Source organism: Dermochelys coriacea, chromosome 2, assembly GCF_009764565.3.
Source record: "Dermochelys coriacea isolate rDerCor1 chromosome 2, rDerCor1.pri.v4, whole genome shotgun sequence".
Lineage (NCBI taxonomy): Eukaryota > Metazoa > Chordata > Testudines > Dermochelyidae > Dermochelys > Dermochelys coriacea.
Window position 1 is genome coordinate 137309657 of NC_050069.1, and position 25230 is coordinate 137334886.

Below are 25230 nucleotides of genomic sequence, written 5' to 3' on the forward strand. Positions count from 1 at the left end.
TGCTATAAGTTATCACAAAATCTCCCCTGAGCATAGAGCTGCCTGTGGGTTAAAGGGAAGTCAGGTAGGTACTGCTTTTGTAGTACATTGTGTGGTTTTGCAGATTGTAGGTATTCTAAATAATCATTGAAATAAAAGAATCTAACATTTTGCAAAACTGCACAATATATTCAACGAAATGCTTGTTTAATCTCCATAACATGGCTCTATGTCTGGTCGGGTTCCCCGGTAGCTCTTATTTCTCCAGCATAGGAACAGTGGAATTGTCATGCTGGATCAGAGAAGTAGCTAACAGTTGGTATTTCAGAGGAAGATTAAAGAACCTTGCAGAAGGCACTTAGAAAATGTGGGACCCAGTAATTCCATTTCTAACCCCCCCCCATTAGGTAGAGGTTGGTTTATGTCCTGAAGCAAAAAAAGTTTCTAGCTATGCCAATTTTTTTAAAAAAATCCTTACAATCATAATTTTAGATGTAGTGTTTTAGAAGGATTACAAGAGCATCTACAGACTTCTTGGTTTCTTGTTATAATTTTGCACAACTCTGTTAATGAACTTCTTGAATGCAATGCATTCATCTTTGGTGGCTTCTTGTCTGTCCGCTACTTCCATTCCTTCAATTGATACGCTCATTAGTTCATTCACATGATCAGGCAGAAGGTGACTTCTTTCAAAACACAAATTTCTATTCAATGATGAAAAAGAATGCTCAGCTGTTGCGACTGGGAGTAGCAAGAGATGAATTCCTCTTCTTTCAGCCTAGGAAACATAGGATAAAGGTCGGGTCAAGCCACTAGTGATGATAAAAAAATAAATTGAAGTCAAATCTTCATTCATTCGTCGTATGATATTCCACTCTATGTTCAAATTCTCTATTCTGTCCTGAGCACATGGCAGCCCCATTGCTGGTAGTGCCACACTCCACTCAACTGTCGGTGTTTTATAAAACAGAGATCTGTAAAAGCTATGTAGAGGTTGAGTAGAATCTAGAAGTCGCTGTTGTAGATTTTTAAGAATCAAGTCTGTGTACTTTTTCAGTTGTCTTAACAAACACTTCTTGTCCTCTTCACTTAAGGATTCAATATAAATGCCTTCATCAGTCAACTTCTGGACTGAAGTCTTTGCTTCTTCCAGTACTTTTTCAATGGATAGCTCTCTGATTGATCCAAATGTAGCTTCTATTGATGGACAAAGATCTACTACTGTTGTAGCAGATGCCTGGATGGCATTGTTTAATGACCCAAGTGGTTTCAATAGTAGACTTACAAGAGAGAGAATGGCAATAGTCTTCTCTGAATGTAGTAGCAAAAGTAATCCACCAGCCTCACTACTTAGATCCATCCCATCTTGGTACATGCTTTCCAAAGCCAGTAATAATGGCTGGAGTAATTTTAAGACAACAGCCAAGGATCGCTCATGAGAAAGCCAGAGGGTTTTCCCAGGTTGGACTAATTTGAACTTCAGCCCCCGTGTATCTTCTATATTTTCCAAGATATTCAGTCTTTTTGGACTCTTGCTGAAAAAAGAATATAATGAAGACATTAAATTTATAGCTTTTTAATGTCTTTTGAAGAGTCTGCAGCTTGTACAAGCACTAGTTGGAGTAGAAAGAAAAGTAGTAATTGTGGCACCTTAGAGACTAACAAATTTATTTGAGCATAAGCTTTTGTGAGCTATAACTCACTTCATCGGATGCATTCAGTGGAAAATACAGTGGGGAGATGATTTATATACACAGAGAACATGAAATAATGGGTGTTATCATACACACTGTAAGGAGAGTGATCACTTAAGATGAGCTATTACCAGCGGGGGGGGGGGGGAAGGAGAGACTAGGGTTACACTTTTCTCTGAGCAAAGCTTGTGCTCCACCATATCTTCCAGAGAAGTTTGCCGCTCCATCAAATGCACAAGCAACCATCTGTTTGGGGTCCCATTGACAAGCATTTAACTCTTCTAAGATGTGGGTTGTCACAGATGCAGCCAATCTGTCTTCTATAACTTGACCTAGAAATGCATCTACTGGCCTACCACTGACAAAGATTAATGTACACAATGACTTAATATTTGATGACCATTTGCATTGGTGCATTCATCAGCCATGTACCAAATTTTTTGAATGTGGTGAGAGAGTTCACTTTTTCACCACATGCGTCTAGCCAGTCAGTTGAGTTTCTTGCAGAAAGATAGTGAGCATTTGCTGGTCTTGTTCAGAACCAGTGTTCAACTTCAGGATGAACAAGTGACAATGCACTTAACATTGGCCTCCAATTTGTAGTGTGTGGTATCTCTTGCTTAAATAAAAAGTATGATGCCATAGCTATGTTTGTTCTCATGAATTGTGTTATGTCTCCAACATTCTTAACAGCCTCATTAACTCTCACCTGTGTTGTCTTTGGTTAGTGGAGACTTTCAGAGGTGCTTTCATGTGAGTTCATCTCCCAGGTGAGGAGCAAGAAGGCACCTTGCTCATTCCTTCAGCTGCTCACTGTTTGCTCTGGCCACTGTTGTTCATTGTGCCACCGTTCACTCCATCGCTCTGTTGCCAATGGCCCTGCGCCATCACCTTCTGCTACCACCTGCCACTGTGACCTCTGAGAATTGGTCTCTTGAGGTTCCACCCACCTCTCAGTGATTTTAGCTGAGCTCTCAGTGTGGGAACCTCGCTGCTAGTGCGGACTGGGCCATCTCTTTCACAGAAACACTGTCCCACAGCAGGTCTAAGCACTTAGACCTGATTATCAGTGATTTCAACTGTAGTGATCACTTAACAAAACAAAGACTATCTATGGAGCCTAATCAGCTCTGTCTTTAAACAGTGGAGAGGGGCAGGTCTAATAGTATTTGTGACTCAGGCAGACCATCAAGCATCTGTCCCCACCCTCTCTCTCTATGCCCTCAATCAGCACAGGCTAAGTACAGTTCTACTGCCCTTTACTCATACAATAAGAACAACAACATTTCTTTACCTCCCACAATCAAGTGATTTGTAACCCACCCTAGCCAAAATCTATCGCTTGGGCAACACAGCTCTCTTTGCTGGATATCTAGGTAGAGGAGGTGTGAATGTAAATACAATCTGGTCCTGAAGCCTTTCCCCCCAGACCCCAGCTAATAACTAGCTGTCAGGGAGAGCTCATTTAGACTTTGCTTATAAATCATGATTTGAAATTATTAGGTTGGCCAACAATCATTGAAATGAATGCACTGACATTGTCATAAAAAACAACAGCTGTATAAGGAAGCTAGTCTATGTTCATACTTTTCAAATCCATTATACTTTTTCAGATATACGTATTTTATTATACATTGTATATGCTTTTAAAGTGTGTATTAATGTTTCAATTTCAGTTCAAATTTCCAAACAATCACAAAATTGGCAACACTGCATGTAACTAGTTCACAAAACTGGGGGGGGGGGGTGTTGGGGAAATTCAGGGAGGTAAACATCCTCATGGGGGGGTGTACAGAAATCCCTGCCCAAAAGGATGGGACCCTGGCCTTAAACCCTCTAAATCAGCCACCTGAACAGGCCGACTGCAGAAGGGAATGCATATTGTATCATCTTTAGGAGATTAGCAGTGGCATACTCCCCCTGTGAGCTGTACGGTGTGCTCCAGAGAACGCTGGGAGGTTTCTATCCTTGAGGTAGGATGGCTCCTGGATGTTCTGCTGAGGTGGTGTAGCTCTGCATTACCTTCAGCTTAGGGCTGTGCCTATGAGGCATATTTGAGCCATTCACCTTTAGTCTGCACATATATTCCATTTCTGTTTGGAAAGACAACTTTTCCCCCCCAGTCTTTAAGTGTATTGGATTCATAGGGTCCTCAGCTGCTGTAATCAGCTACATTTACTTTAACATAATGATGCTAATTTATACCATTTGCAGATCTGGCCCATGTTTTTAAAATGACAAATTAAAACTATCCAGCATTAACTGAGTCACAACTTAGAGAAGGAAAGTGGTATGGTTTTCACTTAACACAATATAGTATTTTTTCCTTACACACTTGTAACAGCTTTTGTAGCCTTCTATTTCATTACCTGTTGCTTATTTTCAAAGAGAATGGTTATAGATCTCTAGACTACTAGTTAAATAATACTAGATATAGGTAGGTCCTATCCTATTTCATTTTTGGGGCCATAAGGTATACTCCAAAGTTTATTATAAAGGATGCACAAAAAGACACCCCCCCTCCACCCCCAACAACCAAACAGACTACAAATCGCCAAAACCCCAGTTTCACTGTGGAGGTGGTTTTTTGTGTGTGTTATGTTGTATTCCACATATAATTTCTGTTCTCACTCAGTGAATTTTTTAGGTTATTTTTGAACCTTACATCTTGCACAAACAAGTGGACTTTTACAAGCTTCATCATAACAGAGGAAGAAATAAATACACTGATCAGAAAGACTAATTAGTTAACCAGTCAAAGAATATGAGGCTGATATATAGGTGCAACCCAGAAGATAAAAGATGTTTATTCATAAAAATCTCTCTTCTCTTCTTAGAGGTATAGACATAGTTGAATCAACCTAATTCTTTAATTAGATAATTAGAACTTCTGAGCTATAGAATTACATTTATGAAGAGTCTGAACTTTTTAAAAGAGTTTGCAAATTCTGCACTATTTCTCCTTATGGAAGGATAAGAGACATATGCCATCCCCATATGCCCCCCTGCAACCAGCTGTGGCACTGCAGGAGCACCCTGTCTGAAGTGAGCTGTAGCTCACGAAAGCTTATGCTCAAATAAATTTGTTAGTCTCTAAGGTGCCACAAGTACTCCTTTTCTTTTTGGAGATACAGACTAACACGGCTGCTACTCTGAAACCTTAATTTTTCCAGTTTAGGTTATCAATAAATTCAGCAAGGCTTTTATGTATCAAACAGCACACCTTCACCTGCCCACCCTTCTGAGAGTCTCATTTGTTAAAAGGAAAGATCAACAGGAGCACAAGAAAGAGCTTCACCAAGGCTTCTTAGCAGGGAGACAAACTCCATCTTAGTTTCAGTCCCACATCCAGGTGCTTTGCCCACAAGGTACTGAACCTTGATTCCTTCCTTGGAGCCAGGACCTACCTGCCAGCTGTAACTCTTCTCTAGGTAGCATGCAGCTCCTTGCAAGCTACACCTACTGCAGCTATCTAGGAAAGCCCTCTCTAAGACGCTTTCCTTAGGATCCTCCTCTTTCTGGGAGTACCTCTTCTTTAACTGCATTCTGATAGTCTTATCAAGTCAGGTGCGCATTAGCCAATCAGATACCAACCAGCAGTTAATTACTTACAGGTGAGCGGAGATGGGCTCACTCTTTGAATGAAGCCTATCACTGGCAGACTGGACCCTGACTCCTCTTAAAGGGGCCAGATATTTTGAAAAATAACCAGACAACTTAAATAGAGGAACAGTGCATCTGGGGGTCAGAGTTAGAGATATGACTTGCCACTGATACACGAGTAAAACTCCCATATAATTCAAAGAGAGTTCTACATGAGGCTAAGGCCTTTAGTGAATAAGCAAAGCAAAATATCTAAGCGGATCTTCAAAAACATTAACATAAATGTAGAGCGATATGTGATTTGTTTTCAAAGGAAAGCAGGAAGAACGTTATAGTACAATCTCCATGCGGATTAGTGTAACAGTGTCTCTGATGAATATAAGGAATCCAGTTCCTCAATGCCTTTTACTTTGTGTAGTCTTATATACCTGGCTAAGTGCGTGTAAAATGATACCAAATCAGAATTCTGCACTTGCACATTGTTTTCTCTATAAGGGCTATATCTACAATGGAGATATTAGCCAAAGTGAAGCAGCTGCATGAGTGCAGTCTAGTAGTGTAGACTCTGTGCACACATGTAAATTGTGGAATGCACTGGCACAACTTACCCAACAGCCCTCTCCCATGGATTGGAATGCTCTTATTCAAAGATTTTGACATGGCAAATATTTTTCTGGCTAAACCAAAAATTAGAGTTAAAATAGTTAGCAGACAGGTTTAATAAGGTTCAGAGACTATAAACAATTTTATATATAGTTAATATATAGAGTTACATTTAATGACGATTTCTTATCAATAAAATTTATTTTTCAGGGTATTTTTCCTCTACCTTCTTCGCATATGTCTATATTGAAAAAAGCATCTTTAAAATTTTTGATTTACTGACTGTACATTCCCTAATTAGAAAGATCATTTTAGCAGAGTGCTTTGTAAGTTAAAAAAATCTAGAGATAAAGGGAACAATTTATATTCACGTTTTATAACTCCTTATTTAGACAAGTTACCAAATTAAGAAAATGAGAAATATTTGTTGCAAATAGTTTGAATTAGAATTAAATTTAGTTATTGAAATGAAAAATGTATTTGCTTTTGAATGTTAAATCAGTTTATAAAATGCTTAGTGCAGCCTCTCAACATTAACTTTCATTAAAAGATTAAGAAACAGCAACGATCACACTGACAAAACTTGCTAATAGTAAGTAATTCATGTGCTGTTGCAATCACTTAATCTTTTAACAGCATGCAACATGGTGTGTAGTAAAGAGCTATAAATAGTCATAGCCAATTAGACAAAGCTTAAATAGTTTTTGATTCCATAAAATGAATCTTGTTCTTACAACAAAAAGTTTCTTAGCTAGTGGCTGCCTACAAGAAGGGGCTTAGTCATATGAAATTACTATAACTTTCTATTTCAGATAAGTTTCAGAAAAACTAACTTTAATGCTAGTTGTGCTTTGTGATTGGTGGAAATAGACTTTCTTTTGTGCATATTTATGAAATCTCATTTCTGTGAGAATGTATTCTAGTGTGTCATAAAGAATGCCGATGCAGAAGGGTCATTTTTGGATTAAAGTCCAGGGCTCAGCAACCTTTCAGATGTGGTGTGCTGAGTCTTCATTTAGTCACTCTAATTTAAGGTTTTGCGTGCCAATAATACGTTAACATTTTTAGAAGGTTTCTTTCTATAAGTCTATAATATATAACTACACTATTGTTGTATGTAAAGTAAATAAGGTTTTTAAAATATTTAAGAAGCTTCCTTTAAAATTAAATTAAAATGCAGAGCTGCCTGGACCGGTGGCCAGGACCCGGGCAGTGTGAATGCCACTGACAATCAGCTCACGTGCTGCCTTTGGCATGCATGCCATAAGTTGCCTACGTCTGGATTAAACTAAAAACAAGTATTTTTGCTACAAGAAGTTACTATACCTACTTCTAAATCCTATCAGTTCACAATAACTGGCTACTAACTAAAAGCTGACATATAAACAGAATCACTGGAAATCTTATGTCTGGTTCAAAGCTTTCATTTGGAGATTTTTGGGGTCCTTTCACAATTTTGGCTGAAGTATTCAAAAATTTTTACAATGCAGGGAAATACAAAATTTGGGCCCCACACTATAAACTTTTCACACATGCAACTCACAAAACAGAATCTCTATGTACAGAGCTTTCAAAATTAGACTCTGTATGAGAAGTTAGTATTTACAGCTTGTGCACTTCTGTAATGCAAAGCTTTTGATTTGGTGGGCAGGATCGTATACTGGATTGTATCCAGTTCTTTACCGGATTTTGCAGGATCTTGCAAGGACAATGAAGTGCCAGCCTGGACTCAATAAGTATCTATTCATTAAAAAAATACACCCATTTTAAAATTCAAGAGGGAAATTTCTCAGATAAAACATGACAAATTGGTAAAGGCAGTTTCTTCAACTGGGCTGATGGAAAATGGTAAAATGCTATTATATTAGAGTGTAAAAATGAGTATGGTGATATTACGATCAGTTTTCTAGCCAAATCATCCATCTGTCCAATGGGGGGAGACAACATTGGCATTTAAAAAAAATGCAGGATTTTTTAGTTGCAGATAGACAGATGTCTATCTAATTAATTATATTTCTAAGGTAGCTATCAGTGTATCATCTAAGCACTGAGTTGTGGGTCTACCACACTTTTGAGATGGATGAACAGCATCCCCTCTTATGCCCCCCATCCTTAAGCTAGCACATTAAGAATACAGTGTAGCTGCAGCAGCATGAGTGGTGGGAGGACCTAGCTGCCCTGATCCACCCAAGACCATAGGCAAGTACTTGGGGCAGCTAACTCCTCCTCCCACTCACATTACCCCACTATACTATTTTTAACAAGCTAGGTAGATCAGAACTAGCACAGGTATGTCTCCTCAAGCTGGAAATCACATCCCCAGCTCAAAGTTTAGACATACCCAAACAGTAGCTACATTAAACATTAAGTAGCTACTTCCCGCATCCAAACTTTTGAACACCAGTTAGTCTGCTGATACTAAGATTTAAATAAAAATCTCAGCTAGCAACAGAGAATTTAAAAATTATGCATTCCTTATTCTTCCTTTTCCAGGATAGGTTGTCCATTTGCTTTCTATTTCACTAAACGTGACTTTCCTACCACATCATTTCCAATGTCAAAAAGGAATTGTGCCTACAGACAAATTTTTGTTTAAATTAACTCCTAGTACACTTAGGATAGATTGCTGTGAAGCTACAGGACTAGATCATAATCTGGTATAAATCAGCAAATTATGACAATTGATCTGAGGATTTGGTCATAATCCAGTCTTCTGAGAGTCAGCTAATTCTCCTCAGTACCCTAATTCCCACAGGCCTACTGAATGGAAGCCAATCCATTCTTGAATTATGTCTACCTTCATTACCACACTAAACCATATATGGAGAACTTGAGCCATTTTTAATTCAAATAATATATTCATTTATCTTTTAAATTCTAAATACATGCTCAGTGAAATATTGCAGGGAAATTCTAAAGTATTTCTAATGTGAACAGTTTTCATTTTTAAAAGTATTAAAATACAGCAAAATGCTTCAGTTGAATGAATTACAAAAATGGTTAAGCATAATTCCTGATGTGGTTTTGGTAGATCTACAAGGTTTTATACCTGTCTACATTTTCGTTTCAGTAATTATACTGAGAAGTGGCTTTTCTTTAAAGCTTGTGTAAAATAGATTACTAGAAACAATGGCACAAAGTAATACATATATGATTTTGGTCCAATAAGTTTAACTCCTAATGACTTCAATGGATATTATATTGGTGTAACTAAAAATAGAGTTACACCAGTTTTAGAATTCTTAGATGGGAGGCAAAAAGTCTAAATAGAATGTCAAAATTTTATGTTGATTTCTTTTGACTTTTATCATAGTGTCCCTTAAATGCAAGTTGTCCCCCCTTATAGCCTTATGTACAAAAACAATCCCTAGGTTGATAACAGTTTTTGTTAAGTTACACAGTATAATATGTACAATTCTTCCCTGGCCCCCAACATCCAGATAATTGTCAATGAAAAAATATTGTTCAGAAGACAGTTAAATATCTTTTTTTGTTCTTACAATATTACACTGGCCTTCTACACAAATTATTGCAGAAACCAGTGTTGCTGTAACATGCTCCCAACCATTTCATATGCAGAATGGATAGAAATTTAAATATCTTCATGCACTGCCAAATAGTATATGAACGTTAGTCACTGTGGGCTAGGTCTGCAAACGAACTTGGGCATTGCAACACTGAAACACCTAACCCTTAGACATCCTGCTGCCCAATGAAATTCTCAGTTAAATGACCAGGCATCCTATACAATACATGGGGAAGAGTTGGGTACCCAAGAAAAGCAACTGAACAGAGATCCACCTAAGCTAGCCCACAGGAAATGCTGTGGAGGGGACAGAATTTAAATCCTGCACCTCAAAGGCACTTCCCTCCACCTAAGATTCACAACAATGTTACCTCTCTTAGAATTAGGTAACAAAGCCAGTGTCAGTCATTTCTAACAACACAAAACCCAAAGATCCTGTCATATAATTGGACCCCCTACAAGCATGACAGAATTCTGAACTCACCCAGCCTTTGGTCTTCCATTTCCAAGCAGCCAAAGGTACAACTCTGGTTTTGGGAGATTAAACCCTCCAACTGAATCTGTAGAAGTCCACCCCTTCCAGGGCTATCAAAGATCAAAGGCAAACCAAACACAAATGAACTAACACAATTTCAGGACAATTCCTTCAGACAGCTGCAGATAGGCCATAACCCAGTTTGTTACTTGCAGGCAAGTCTCTAGTAATAGTCCCAAAATACTGGTTCAGACTCAAGCTCTCCATTGTCTTGACAAGGGCTTCAAAATGTTACCCAAGCAGCTCCTGCCTTCAGCCAGGCACTTTAGGGCTGAAGAGCAAAGGTGTGTTTCCCTCCCAGATCTCGCATTAGCGAAGCTTCTGCCTTTTTATCTTCTCTCTAGGCCTGACATGCCTTACAGGTGTGGTGGGGCAGGGCTGCTTGAGGCCAGAGAAGTTCATTAACCCTTACCTTGTTGGTATGGGGTTTATGCACCCCCTTCACAGACTCCCCCCACTCCATGACATCTGATAGCCTAGTGATTAGGGTACTCATCTGGGATGTAAGAGATCTGTTTTCAAATCCCTGTTCTGCCTGAGTTAGAGAAGGAACTTGAACTCAGTTCTTGTATCCTTCAGATGAGTGCTTTAATTTCTGGATTATAGAATAATTTTCATTCTCTTTCTGGACCAATGAATATTTCATTAGTTATACAAAATGGAACTACTTCAACAGGAGAGATTGAAAGAGGCCCATGCAGAATAGCTGGGTGGTTAGTGCACTTACCTGGGCGACATGGGTCTAAGTCCCTGCTCCAAATCAAGCAGTGCACCTGTTGAATTCTGGGTCTCCCACATCCCAGGTGAGTGCTTTTACCACAGGGCTGATGGAGATAATGGGACTTGCTCTCTCTAACCCCCAGCTGTCTTTGATGAGTAGGCATGCTAAGAGTATGGCGACCAGATCAGCTCATGTAATAGGCAAGGGAACATCTAGTTTGTGAATCTCAGCAGGGATTAGACATGAGCTGGAATACGAGCAGCTCAGCGGCATCAGGACTTAGGTGGTATTGCGCATGCCCACTGGCAGAAATTCTGGCACCTAGGGAACTTTACTGGTAGAAACTTAGGTCCCTAAGACCTGTCCAAGGATTTGTATCTAACACCTACATTTCTGCTTTCAATAGCAAAGAGTAGATAAAGGGTTACCAGCCATCCTGGAAATGAAGGTAGCCAATTATCAAATGATATTGGCAAAATACAATTTACTCACTTATGAAAAGCAGTTGTCCCTGCTCCTTTCCCAGTTATGAATGTCATTCTTAATCCAAATGGAAACCATTGATGTAGTCCCGCAATAATTCAGGGAGTCCTGTAATCTTTGTCCCAAACCAAACACTTGCATTCCCTCTCCACTCAAGAGTGAAACCTTTAATGATGATATCTTCACCAAAAATTTTAACAGGCAATTAATTTTTTTTTAAATTAAACATACCAAAACCCAAAACCCAGGTCAAGTTCATATGACCATAAGTTTATTTAAAAAGGAACCTCAAACTTGCCAAAATTGCACTGTGAAGGTTTTATTTATCAGCTTATCACTAACCTTTTCCACATATTTTAAACAATCTAATATTTATTCTTAACAATTATATGTCACATGAAAATTAATTTTTATTACATTTAAGAGTGTTGTTTTGATTCCTAATATTTAGCACAAAGTTATTCTGGTTCTGTCTCACTTTGGTAAATGTGAGAAGAGAAGAACACAAATGTCTGTAACTGATAGCATTACAGAGCACAAAACTGCCAAAGGTGCTATATGGCTGTATCTGAGAAGTATGAAATGATTTTGCTATTGAATACATGTCCTTAATAAAATCCAAATATAGTTCTACAGATTTTAAATACTGATAAAATGTATTGTATATGTATAGTTCCTTAATTGTAGGAAACAAACTATTCCTTCATAATATGCTACTTGTGACTGGATTTCCATTAGGCCATCTTCTGCAAATCCATCCTCTTGCTATAAGGTTTATTTTAAACAATTTTTGCCTGTGAAGTTTATTACTTGGACTCCCATTCTGTATGAAGCCCACTAAGGTACACAGTCTTTCGCGGGTCTGTGACCTAAGGCTTTGATATTGTCCTTCCCACAGTGTCTTGATGCTACTTATTATATAGATGTGAAAGGCAAGCTGCATTTCCGGATGCTGAATATTTTTGTCTAATGTATTCATAGCAGGATTGAAATAATTGTAAATCTTCCAATGTACATTTCTAGATAGTGATATGGGCAACAACATTAAAAAAAACCTTAACATAACCAGTTTCTATACTATTAGTCTGTCTTTTTTTCCTTCATAAATTGTAGTGTCAAAAATATTAGCAAAGATCTATGAAGATTTGTATGAATATTAAAATGATTTCTGGTTTCAGGAGAAAACTGGAGTTGAATGTAAGTCTTCAAAAAGTAATATTTTATCTTACGCTACTTTGTTTCTTTTCTAGTGGCAAAGCATTACAATAACACTGGTTGAAAAAGTGCAGATGATTGCTGTAATCCTAGGATCTCTGTTCTTAGTAGCAAGTGTGACTTGGCTTCTATGGTCAGCCTTCAGCCCCTATGCAGTATGGCAAAGAAAGGACATCCTTTTTCAAATCTGCTATGGAATGTATGGTTTTATGGATCTAGTGTGCATAGGTAAGCTCAAAACATTAATCAGTAAAGATTGTGGTTTAAGAGTGTAACTATGGATCAAACTTCCTCAGCTTTTCAATTCTCTAATTATTTATTCTTAGCTGACATATTTCGCAAACACTTGACTTTTATAAAAGTAGAGACACTGTGAGAGAGGAATCAAACAAAAACGTAAGCCTCAGACTGATCAGATCACTTTCCCTAAATGTTAAATCCCAGAATCACAATCAATTTTGCCTACTTTGAAATCTAAAAGGATGGTAAAATGTAGGAGGGTCAATAGGTCAAATTATAACAAAAATTTGATGAAAAGGACTAATGAGAGTTCTGTTCTCTCAACTCTTCCTTTGTTGCTAATCAGAGTTAGTTATTTACATCAAGGATAAAATAGGTCCCTGAAGGATTTTCTTGTAGATCTACATAGCTAGAACTACACTGAACACAGTTGTGTGACTCACTATGTTAGAAATAGAGTATAATGGATAGGCTGCACTGCTGCAGTGAGATGAAGGAACTAATTCAAGAGTTCTGGTGACATCCTAAACAGATAAAAAACACTATATAAGTGCTAAGTATTTTAATTTATTAATTATTCTATGAAAGCAGAGCTCAAGTGGTTTATGATGCCATCAGAACTCTTAAAAAGTGAAGATGCAACTTTCTGAAAGCGTGTGTGTGTGCGCGTGCGCACTTCCTTTAATATATTGATCCCAAAATGTCTAAATAAAAACTTTTAAATAGTTAGTAAAGCAACTATGAGCTGAATGTGAAAGAGGTTACACTAAAATAAAAATAAAGGGATTTTAGTCACTCTTAGGGTAAGTAACGCATAGTAATTTGAATTAAGCTTTCCAGAATATTTATATCAATAACATGATGAAATGCTGTATAATGCTTTTTATTAAAAATAAAAATCTCAAAATCCTTTTCAAATGTTGCTAACAACTCAATTTTATATATGGGGAAGCTCAGGGAAAGAGTGGTGACTTGTATACATAGTAAGACAATGATAGAGTCAGAAACAGAACGTGGAATTCCTGACTCAGAGTCTTCTGCTCTACATGAAACCACATTGCCTCTTATTATATCATGTATACATTATCATACAGTTCAGTTGACAACATAGTTATTTGAAACTAATTGTGTTAATTTAATTTTTTCACTGGTTTAATTTGTTACAAAAAATCAAACTCTTAACAGTTCAAAATTTATTGCTTATTATCTGTAGACAGATAAAAATACATTAGTGTATTTATCTATAGAACTAAATGTATCAATGGAACAGGGTTGTGGATGTACTAATGAGGAAATTCAATTCTAAGAAAGGACTGCTAAGAGTTATAAAGTAGTCACTGGAATGTCCAATGTGAATTTTCATATCTAGGTTTAAAACAATATACAGTAGTGATACTTGGAAACTTGCCAGTGGCCTTAGATCTAAATATATGCATAACACTACAGTCTTATAATTAATACTAATAGCATTAATTAGCAACTCTAGCTACATTTTTGTAACTATACTTTCCTTAGTTGAACATTAACTTTTAATTAATGGTAACAAGCTTAGTATGTAGGGTTTTTTTTTAACCATTATATTACCTAATAACTTTAAGTTACCAAACTTGTGTCTGGGAATTAAGAAATAACTGATTAGCTGTTTTGGTAATTGTGCAGCATTTCTGTACTTCTGATCAGCTCAGACTATTCAAGTTCAATATACTTTCAAGTAATCTTCTGCAGCCTATTGTATTTTAAACATGTGTATCCCAGACCACTTATACATTTTTAAAACATCTATTAACATCTCCAACTTTACTCTGTGTTAGAGGTGTCTGTTATTGTAACTTCTATAGGGTAAAGGACTTTAATCTGAGTAGTTGTTTTAACTGAAAATATTTGAATTAAATTCCTTGGAATGCAAGCGTTGTTTAGGTTTCTGAATGATCTAAAAAAAAGCCACAAGACAATCTGGTAACAAATATAACTTTCCAACAGCAGTTCAGTGGGCAATGATTTTATTACATTAGAAAGTTTTTGTCTTACTCTTTAATTCTTACCCACTACCTCTAAATTATGTAAAAGGACTAACAAGTAGATGTATGCTATACTCTGTTCCTCACACACGATGACCTTTGCAGTGTTGATGCAACTAACAGAAGTGTTATGAAGCACAAGTCTAAAAGTTAAAGTTAAGTGCCCCATCCCTTTATTTGTGATCATCCATTATTTTGTCATGTCTCAATGAGACCCTACTCCTGCAATAAACTCCCTGTGGATGGGTCCCTGCATCCATGCAAAGCCTCACTGATTTCAGTGAGGATTTGCATAGGCACAAGGGTGCGCTCATGGATAGTTAATTTCAGGGTCAGGGCCGGAGTTGTAAACTCCATGACTAAAGACCTATTCCAGTTGTCTAAAGCAGTGGTCTCCAAAGTGGGGTGCATGCGACGATTGAGTGGGGGGTGCAGCAGGAGGAGTGCCGCCGGAGCAAAAGGGCTGCGTGGCAGGATGAGCACTGCCAGAGGGAAAAAAAGAAAAAAAGAAAAAAAAAAGGGGGGCAGCCCTGAGTCCTCCAGCCCGCTTCTCTCCGGCCGGCTTTAAAGGGGAAAGTGCCGCTTCTTTCCAGCCGCTGGCTGTGCAGCTACCCCTGCTCCTCCTGAGTCCTCCGGCCCATGCTCTCAGGTCAGATTCCGAAAGGGGCTTTAGAGCTGCAGGCCAAGGCCCCGGGGCCCCCTTAGCTCAGGGCCTTAAAGCCCCTGCGTTCCGGGTGGCCCTGCCTGCCGGGGGTTGGGGGGAGCAGCTCCCAGAATTGCGGCTCCCAGCATCATGGCCATGGGGATCTGCACACCCTCTGCACCAAACAGGAGCTGCCTCAGGTAAGTGCTCTGCACCTCCTGTCCGCCCCAGCCCTGAGCCTCCTCCCGCACCCCCACCCTGAGCGCCCTCCCACACCCTGACTCCCTCCCAGACCCCGCACCCCCACCTGGAGCACCCTCCCACACCCTAACTCCCTCTCAGACCCTGTACCCCCACCCTAAGCGCCCTCCCACACCATAACTCCCTCCCAGACCCCGCACCCTAACTCCCTCCCAGACCCTGCACCACACCCTGAGCGCTCGCTGTATCGCAAAGTGTTAAACCAAGATTTTCAAAAATAATAAAGCATATTCAATCACATTGCTCTCACTAAAAATATTATTATTAATAATATATTTTTAGTGAGAGCAAAAAGGCTTTTTGTACTTTTAATAAATATTTTTTTTTAAAAAAATATTGTTTATTTCATCTTTATCTCATCTTTTTTATTTCTATTTTTTGTGTATGTTTTATAATTTACACAATATATTAGTACAGTAGTACATGTATATAATTTATACATAAATAAATATACATATATTGGGGGTGCGTGCTCAAAAAATTTTTACTGATAGGGATGCGCCATCAAAAAAGTTTGGAGATCACTGGTCTAAAGTTATGCACATCTATGGCTCTGCATAAACAATAAAATGTTTTCAGCCACCTGAGAAATGTAAATATCTGGACTGCTTGAAGTGTTATTGTTTTTATAATTTTGAAATGAAGTTCAATAATTGGCTAGTGAGAACTGTACAGTTATATTAAAAACCTGCACATTTAGAAAATTTAACAGATTATTTTTAGTATTTTTCCATTAAATCTGATCTCATTGCATCAATCCACACTCCTATCCAGTAAGTAATATTAAAAAATGTCTCATACATTTTAATCTGCCAGCCTTGTCATTCATTTGTACCAAGAGAAAACTGTCAAAGCTTACAGCTCACCAGTATGCCACCTACTAAATAACTTATGTGGATTCTCTGATCAATTCCATTTGCAGCCTATCCAGTTTTACAGGAAGTCCACTTTTGTAACATTTAACAAAGAATAAAGACTTTAACAAAACTATTCTTACTGTCTATTCACGGAATAGAGTTCTATCAACATCAATTTAACAAACATTTTAACATATAGGTTAAATTTGTATCCATTGTTCTCTTCATCCTCTTCTGATCTTCCCCAGGAATTCTGGGTCCCTCCTTACAGTACCCCTTTCTAGTCACTTCAGTGTCAAATATGGCAATTCTCTATGCAATTCTGCATCTGAACTGGGCAAGAAGTTCTTAAAGGAAAACTTCCAGAGCATGCAAGATTTGTAGAGAAGTCTTTCACATTTGACCTAAATGGAACTGTGACCAATCAAAGTTGTACACATTGATATCGCCAGAGATTAGTCCCTCCTTGTTGGGATTATGAGAAAGAGAGAGAGCGAGAGAGCACAAGGAGTTTACATTAAAGGAATTTAGGATTCAAAAACTTTAAGGATTCCTTGAGGAATAGTACATTAGCTTCCTGCTCTTCCATTGCTTGGACTTGGCTGCTCTCCTTCATCACATTGCCTCCACATAGTCACACTATTGGGGAAGAATGACTAAGATTGTGATAATGGAACCTTTTTGAAGTAGTAAGTTGTCAGTCAGTGTGTACAATTCCCCATCTCCAACATTCTATAAATGGTATAAATAACCTCCCCCTCTAACTGTACTGCAGTATCTTTCTATTCATTAGCTCTTTTTCCTTCATGTTAGACAAATCTAGTTATAAGTGGTTTTTGAAATAGTTGTATTGTTAAAGTTAGATTTATTTATATTTCATGTTAATTGTTTGATCAATTCATACATTTTTGTGGGCCCATCTAAACAATAGTTTTAAGGGGTTTTCCTTTTGTCCTGTGATGGTCCCCACTTGAGGCAATTTATTCCATAGGGAAGAGCACTTAGCTAAAAGTTGTCATGCCTGCAAGGCCAACTCAAAAAGGGCCCACAAGGACTAAGACTTTGCTCCAGAACCTGCTCCTCCAAGAGGCATGATTCTGGGAGACCTTCTTCTGGAAGATGTCCTCAGGCATGAGTAGCATGGCAACTAGAGCTGGACAAAATATTTCAACTGAAATGTTTTACAGCAAAAAAAATGCAGATTTAGTGATGCTGAAATATTTCATGTTTTTATGTCAATTTTGCTGAATTCTTTAAGTAAAAAAAGACGTTAAAACTCTGAAAAAAATCATTTCAACATTTTTAAAGTGAATGTTTAGCTTTTTGATTCAAAAGTATTTTCAAAATTTGCATTAATTTTATTTTAAAAAATCAAAGCATTTAGAAATGATCAAAATCAAAATGAAACATTTTGTTCAACCAGAAATGAATTGTAGACTTTTTGATTTGCCAAACATTTTGGAAAATTTTGGTTTTGGTTTGACCCAAAATGATTTTTTTGAGGAGTGGGGAGGAGTAGGGGAAGAGGTAATTGCTAATGAACTGAAAAATCCATTGATCATACAGCTTTTGTGTTGACAAAGCCAGTTTTGGTGCTGTAGCTTGATGCCAAATCACAGATTGAAAAGGATTGTCTTTGTAAAGGTGTTTGCAGGGGCTTTTGAAATTTGTTCCACTGGCTCAGGATCCAGATTCTTTGTATAGAGCCAAGGAAAGATCTTCTTACAGTGGTACTATTTCTGAAAGACATCACAATAAGAAGAAAAGGTTCTCCTACTGTTGGATCTGGCCAATCTGTTTGCTTAAATCTTAGAGATCCTGAGGGTACGGTTTTCTTGCATCCTGCCAGGTCAGATCCATCTGGCCAAAACTCCCTAGAAAGTGTCCTGAAAAGAAGGTCAAGACACCAATGAGGATCCCTTCACCCCCTTCACCTAAGCCCCTGGGATCAGTAGTTGTGCCAGACGTAGAGTCAGACTCAGTGTTAGGGGAGGAAATGGTGGGAAACTCTTCAGAGGTTGCCCCTTCTATCTCATCTACTGTTGCCAGATCTGTTTTATTGCAAGTCTTGTAGTATTTAGTGTTTTATTTAAACCAACAGCTCCTTGAGACAAGTGAGTATATGAGAATATCTGCTTTCATTTAAAAAAGTTTTTAGCCCTTATGGTTTCAGAGAAAAGTTTGTAAATGTAATGTGAGTGAACCCTAATGGTTTAAAAACAAGAAGGCAAATGAAGAGACCCAACAGAGTTGCAGGCCCTTAAAATAATTTAAATTACAGTACCACCTAAAGGCCTAATCAAGGATTATGGCCCAATTATGTTCATACAGTGCCAAGGATGTACTAAAGAGAGATTCCTTGCCGTAAATAGCTATGGCCTACAGATCTTATACGGTACAACATAAAGATATGATTGTATTTAGGAATCACTTCAAATTTCTGGTAAGAATTGTGTTGGATTTCGATCTCAGTCAGTTTATATCACTATTTGTCTTCACCTCACCAGAATGTCTTGAGCTTTGGAAGGAAAAGATGTACACCCTATATATCCACAGAGCTAGTACTTGGACAGGACTAAGCAATTTAGAAAGTAAAAGAGATCATCTGTGGCCTTTGTAGAAAGTTAAACCATCTCAGGTCAAAAACTAAGTGGATATGACTATACAACCAGTCATTATGAATGAGCTGAAGCTCAGGATTCACTCAACTTAGGAGGATGGCAGCTTTGATATCATATATCCACAGTGTGCCCTTACCTGAAGTCTTTATGGCTGCTACAGGAAATCACAAATCACTCTTTCCTAAAATGGCATCAAGGGCAGAAACTGGCTTTGAGAGGGCAGTGGTTCAAGTCATTGTTTAGCTAGCAGGACTTCCAGCTGTCCTCAGGGAATCAGTACTAAATAGTCTCCTACAGTGCGGTCCTGGGGAGGTAGTGTCAGAAGGAGAAACCACAACTCTTTGTTCTCAAACATATTCCCTCCATAGAGCAACACAGACCTTTTCTTCTTCTTTGGATCCCAAGTACAATAGGGCTTCTGGAGGTAAAGGGAATTGAAGGATAGTTAGAGGGTACCAGATATTTGTGTCCTTTATTTATGAATGTTGGGATAAAGGGAATAATATGAACTCTCAAAAGCAAGCTACTATTCTCAAATATTTTTGTAGCTTCCTGCCTAAACACACAACTCCTACAATTAGACTCTATGAAAACAATACATACAGAAATCCATTACTGTTAACACCTTCTCTCTCCCTCCCTGGTATCCTATACCCTAAGTGCATAGAATCATAGAATCATAGAATCATAGAATATCAGGGTTGGAAGGGACCCCAGAAGGTCATCTAGTCCAACCCCCTGCTCAAAGCAGGACCAAGTCCCAGTTAAATCATCCCAGCTAGGGCTTTGTCAAGCCTGACCTTAAAAACCTCTAAGGAAGGAGATTCTACCACCTCCCTAGGTAACGCATTCCAGTGTTTCACCACCCTCTTAGTGAAAAAGTTTTTCCTAATATCCAATCTAAACCTCCCCCATTGCAACTTGAGACCATTACTCCTCGTTCTGTCATCTGCTACCATTGAGAACAGTCTAGAGCCATCCTCTTTGAAACCCCCTTTCAGGTAGTTGAAAGCAGCTATCAAATCCCCCCTCATTCTTCTCTTCTGCAGACTAAACAATCCCAGCTCCCTCAGCCTCTCCTCATAAGTCATGTGCTCTAGACCCCTAATCATTTTCGTTGCCCTTCGTTGTACTCTTTCCAATTTATCCACATCCTTCCTGTAGTGTGGGGCCCAAAACTGGACACAGTACTCCAGATGAGGCCTCAGCAGTGTCGAATAGAGGGGAACGATCACGTCCCTCGATCTGCTCGCTATGCCCCTACTTATACAACCCAAAATGCCATTGGCCTTCTTGGCAACAAGGGCACACTGCTGACTCATATCCAGCTTCTCGTCCACTGTCACCCCTAGGTCCTTTTCCGCAGAACTGCTGCCGAGCCATTCGGTCCCTAGTCTGTAGCGGTGCATTGGATTCTTCCATCCTAAGTGCAGGACCCTGCATTTATCCTTATTGAACCTCATTAGATTTCTTTTGGCCCAATCCTCCAATTTGTCTAGGTCCTTCTGTATCCTATCCCTCCCCTCCAGCGTATCTACCACTCCTCCCAGTTTAGTATCATCCGCAAATTTGCTGAGAGTGCAATCCACACCATCCTCCAGATCATTTATGAAGATATTGAACAAAACGGGCCCCAGGACCGACCCCTGGGGCACTCCACTTGACACCGGCTGCCAACTAGACATGGAGCCATTGATCACTACCCGTTGAGCCCGACAATCTAGCCAGCTTTCTACCCACCTTATAGTGCATTCATCCAGCCCATACTTCCTTAACTTGCTGACAAGAATGCTGTGGGAGACCGTGTCAAAAGCTTTGCTAAAGTCAAGAAACAATACATCCACTGCTTTCCCTTCATCCACAGAACCAGTAATCTCATCATAAAAGGCGATTAGATTAGTCAGGCATGACCTTCCCTTGGTGAATCCATGCTGACTGTTCCTGATCACTTTCCTCTCCTCTAAGTGCTTCAGGATTGATTCTTTGAGGACCTGCTCCATGATTTTTCCAGGGCATGTTTTTCACTAAGAAAATGACAGAAAAAGGCTCTGAATCTTCAGTGCCAGGATTTTCCACTTGTCCTTTTGCCTCACACTTTTGATGCTGGGCTTGACACCATTATTCAATTATACATCTAATGATTGGCTACACAGTAACAGCTCTACGATTTTACTACTGGGAAACAACTTAGCTTTTTCTTTATTAAATCCAGTGAATTGCATACTTCCTAATGATTCAGGCAAGCAATACGCATTGAGGTCTGGCTATCCTACAAAGCAATCAATTGCATTTTCTATCCATCTGTTTATGTCCTGGATCATCTCTTGATGAAAAAGCATCCATCCATGAACTAATCCATCTATGGTGGTCTTCAGTCATTGTATTGTACAGATAATTTTTCATATGGACAAGAGTGGATAAGGAATATTTCCTAGAAGCTATAGTCACAAACAGAGTAGCAAAAATCTTAGAGACATTTTAATATTGATGAAAAATAGAGTTACATTAAGCAAGTATTTCAGTAATTAAATTTGGTATCTTTTCCTTGCCAGTAATTCCTTCACTGATGATAATCAGAATCCTGATCATTATCAGGTAACTATGGCAATAAGTGGCTATTCATGTTCATTATAGTTCAATTTCCTAATACACAGGCAGCAGGTTTAACATGAAGCAATTTTATTGCAAGCTAAAAATATATCATTTAGCTACATGAAAAAAACAGCCATAGTTGAGAGAAGTAGGGAACATCTAGCTGGCTTTGTTGATATTGACAAAATGAGGCATTAACCATTTTAGGACATCACATCCCATTTGTTTTTTTCTTTACAGAAAGTTTGAAAAAGAAAAAACTCATGGTGACACACTACAAGTTTCCCTTTTCAAAACCAAAAAAATCCTAGTTGGAACCAACCAAATTTTTAATTGAAATATAGAGCTAGCAACCTTTAAAAAATCCATCTCTCAAAACAAAAATACCTTAATTTTCTCTATTAAGATTTGCCAGTGCTTATTAAAAATTGCTAAAGTTTTCTATTTTTTGGTTTTCATTTAAGAAGAAAAGGAAAAACTAAGGTTTCTCTCTGATAATTATTTCTTTTCAGTCACTGGTGTTACTCATTGGAGATGACTTGGCTGAAGCCTCCAGATCTATTTTCTCATTTTTGATGAACTACTATTCTGATAGGCCTTGATCCTACAAACAGAATCCAGCCAATGATCCCAGCAATAAGCATTATTAGTAAAGGCCCGATATTGTAAACACTTAAACACATGCTTAGCTTTGAACATATGAATAAGTCCACTGAAGTCAATGGAACAAGTCATATACTGACAATTAAGCATATATGTAAATATGTGCTGGATGGGAGCCTAAGAGTAAGTCAGTCTATACACGAAATCAAATGAGCCATGTTTCCATTGAGGGATACTTAAAAAGATTCTCTGGATCTCTGCAAATCTCAAGAATGGATTCCTGTTCTCTGGCCTTCTGAGATTTGAACAGAAAGAATAAAGTCCACCACTCCAAACCCTGCTTGTGAAGTAACAGTTAATATTGACATCTCAGTTATTTTCCTGAGACAATTTTCAGAGTTAATGCCACATTGAAGTAATAGGGGAAATTCATACTTATTACAACTGTTGTTTCAGGCTGTGTCAGGCTATAGGTTCACAGAGAAGAACTAGAATGTGGAGGATGCTCTTAAATCTGTTTGCGTGCCTTATAGCAGTTTAGATAAGCCACTCAAACTAATTTAAGAATATCCACAGAAGGAGGTTGCACTAATTTGTATGACGACGAGGTCTCTAGTAAAAATCCCGAATATAGAAGCATTTAAGCTAAACTTAAATCAGTGTAAGCAAGGGTTAACTCAGTGTCAGTTGGTAATTTACTAATGCAATGGAATGATTGATTTTTATGTCAATTTAGTTAAATCAATGCACTCGTCTAGTATTGACAAGGCCTCAGATAACATTGATTATGTTCAGTTCACATACAGAAGGTTTCCTTAATAACCATAAAGGCTAGAAACTTTCATTTAAAAATTTAGATTCTCATTACACTGACGATAAGGAGGAGGGGTAAAATTATGATGTACACTCCGAGTGGACCTAAAATTTACCTCAGATAGTTTAGATAAATTATTGGCTGATTGTATAAGTCTTCTGTATCTTTTATGGACAGTTATTTGTATTATTAGAGTTAAGATACTCACAGGAATCCTCATCTTAATTTGATAGGCACCTGCCAGTTGCAATGTGATAAATGTGGTTAAGTTTACATCTTTATTCATTCCCTCTTAAAATGGAGTCCAAGATTATTGTGTAGTAACTAATCATTCTTTCCTTAAATTTCAGGACTAATTGTACATGAAGGTGCGTCAGTTTACAGAGTGTTTAAGCGCTGGAGGGCTGTTAATCTTCACTGGGATGTATTGAATTATGATAAAGCTACAGACATAGAAGAGAGCAATCGAGGAGCGTCTTCACCGGGTAGGACATTGTGGTTACCACTAACTGCATTTAGAAACAGAAATTTAATTCATCCAACACAGCTAACCTCTCCAAGATTTCAGTGTGGCTATGTATTGCTGCATCTGTTCAATCGAATGAGACCTCATGAGGATTCATCAGAAGATAACAGTTCTGGAGAGGTTGTGATGAGAGTGACATCAGTGTAAAGATAACGCTCACTGTGCTACACAAATAAGGATAATGTGCCCTGGACTTTACAGTACTCCAGAATGTAGTTGCAGTGAATGCTGATACCATAGCACTTCTAAAAATATTTACAACTTTTAAAACATTTAATGCTTTTTATATGATCAGTTGAATTGCAAATACATTTTTCTGAAAAAGTTTTTGCTTGCTTTTTTATAGTCTGGTATATTACATAGTTTGGTCAATTTGTACTTGAAATTTATAAAAATATAATTTAACTCTCATTGCCTTGAATAACGAGGAAACCAATCTTTTAAGCCAAAAATATCTGTCATAGCGTTAAGTGTATTTTTTCAATCTATATAGTTTTTCAAATGCATAAGTTGAGGAAAATAATGACTGGTATCTCTGTGACTAACTCTAGGTATACATAAGTGTGTCATTTAATATATTAACTATGTAACGGTTCAGTCACATTTCAGAAAGATGATATATAGGGCCTTGTAGAAGATGGACTCACTGTTCATGTGCCCCCTTTGTTTCTGAGCATAGCGTAGCAGGCTCTCCCCATCTAGTGTCCTCTGCCACTGCCAGTGCAGCCCTGGAGCAGTCTTTTCTTTATGTGATGTAACCCTCTAGCCAGGTGATTTATAGTCCTACTCTTCTGGGGTAAGAAAACAAGTCCAACAGCCTCATGCTGAGTTTGTGGTCCAAATCCAGACATACTAGTCCTTTGACCCATGACCTCCAGGGTCCTGGCACTGTTTTTGGAGGGCCTGTAGGGGAATCTAGGCTCTCCCTCTCCTTTGGGTTTTAGCCCAGGAACCCTATAGTGAGCATGCAAGGTCTGTTTATTCAGACCTTCCCATCCCCTGCTCCCCCCCAGGCTTCTTCCTACCTCAACCTATCAGCATGCCTTTTCTACAGCCCCTTCCTTGGCCCACTGTGTACCTGTATTCCTCTCAGGCACTACAATGTCTCAGACATCACTTTTTCTTCAGAGTTGTGGCTCACAGGAGTCTTCTCTGGAGTTCTCCAAAAAAACTGAAACCAAAAATATAAACTTAAACTACTTCCACCTTTCCTTGGCTTGAACTTTAGTCCTTCACCACTGTACCTCAAATAGTCTACTCCTCAGCTGAACACGAAACACCCCGTGTCTGCCTCCCTGGAATCATAGCTCCTGTGGTGGGCCTCAAAGTGGAGCTAACTCCCTTCCTGTGGATTTTCCCAGTTCTCCTATCTCTTAACTTCTATCAGACCACCCTCAGAGAGAAGGAACTCCCAAACTCCTGTCATTTGGGTCTCTTAATATGACTGGGAAAAGGTACTAATATATTTGCAATTGCACAGAGGGTTTTTTGAGGAGTAAACTATATGTCCTATGAAGTGTCATTAACACTCAAAGGGAAGCTAATAGATCAGCCTGCTGAAATGCTATGAATGAATGTGATTCTTTCATCCTGGAAGCACTCACATACTATGATGATGGCCAACTTATAAACATCTGCAGCTTGTAATTCCTCTTCTTTTTACATATGTAAAAGTCACAAAACAATTTTAATGTCA

The 25230-nt window shown here is 38.4% G+C and overlaps 1 protein-coding gene across 1 annotated transcript in view; it reads left to right on the forward strand.

Moving 5' to 3' along the window:
- The window catches only part of MARCHF11 (membrane associated ring-CH-type finger 11), a 39228-nt gene extending 14536 nt beyond the window's left edge, over nt 1–24692 (forward strand). The window contains exons 3-4 of the mRNA XM_038391795.2: nt 12395–12587; nt 23359–24692. Of these exons, the coding sequence (XP_038247723.1) occupies nt 12395–12587; nt 23359–23681 (516 nt within the window). The 3' untranslated portion in view covers nt 23682–24692. The remainder of the gene's footprint in view (nt 1–12394; nt 12588–23358) is intronic.
- The last annotated feature ends 538 nt before the right edge of the window (nt 24693–25230 follow it).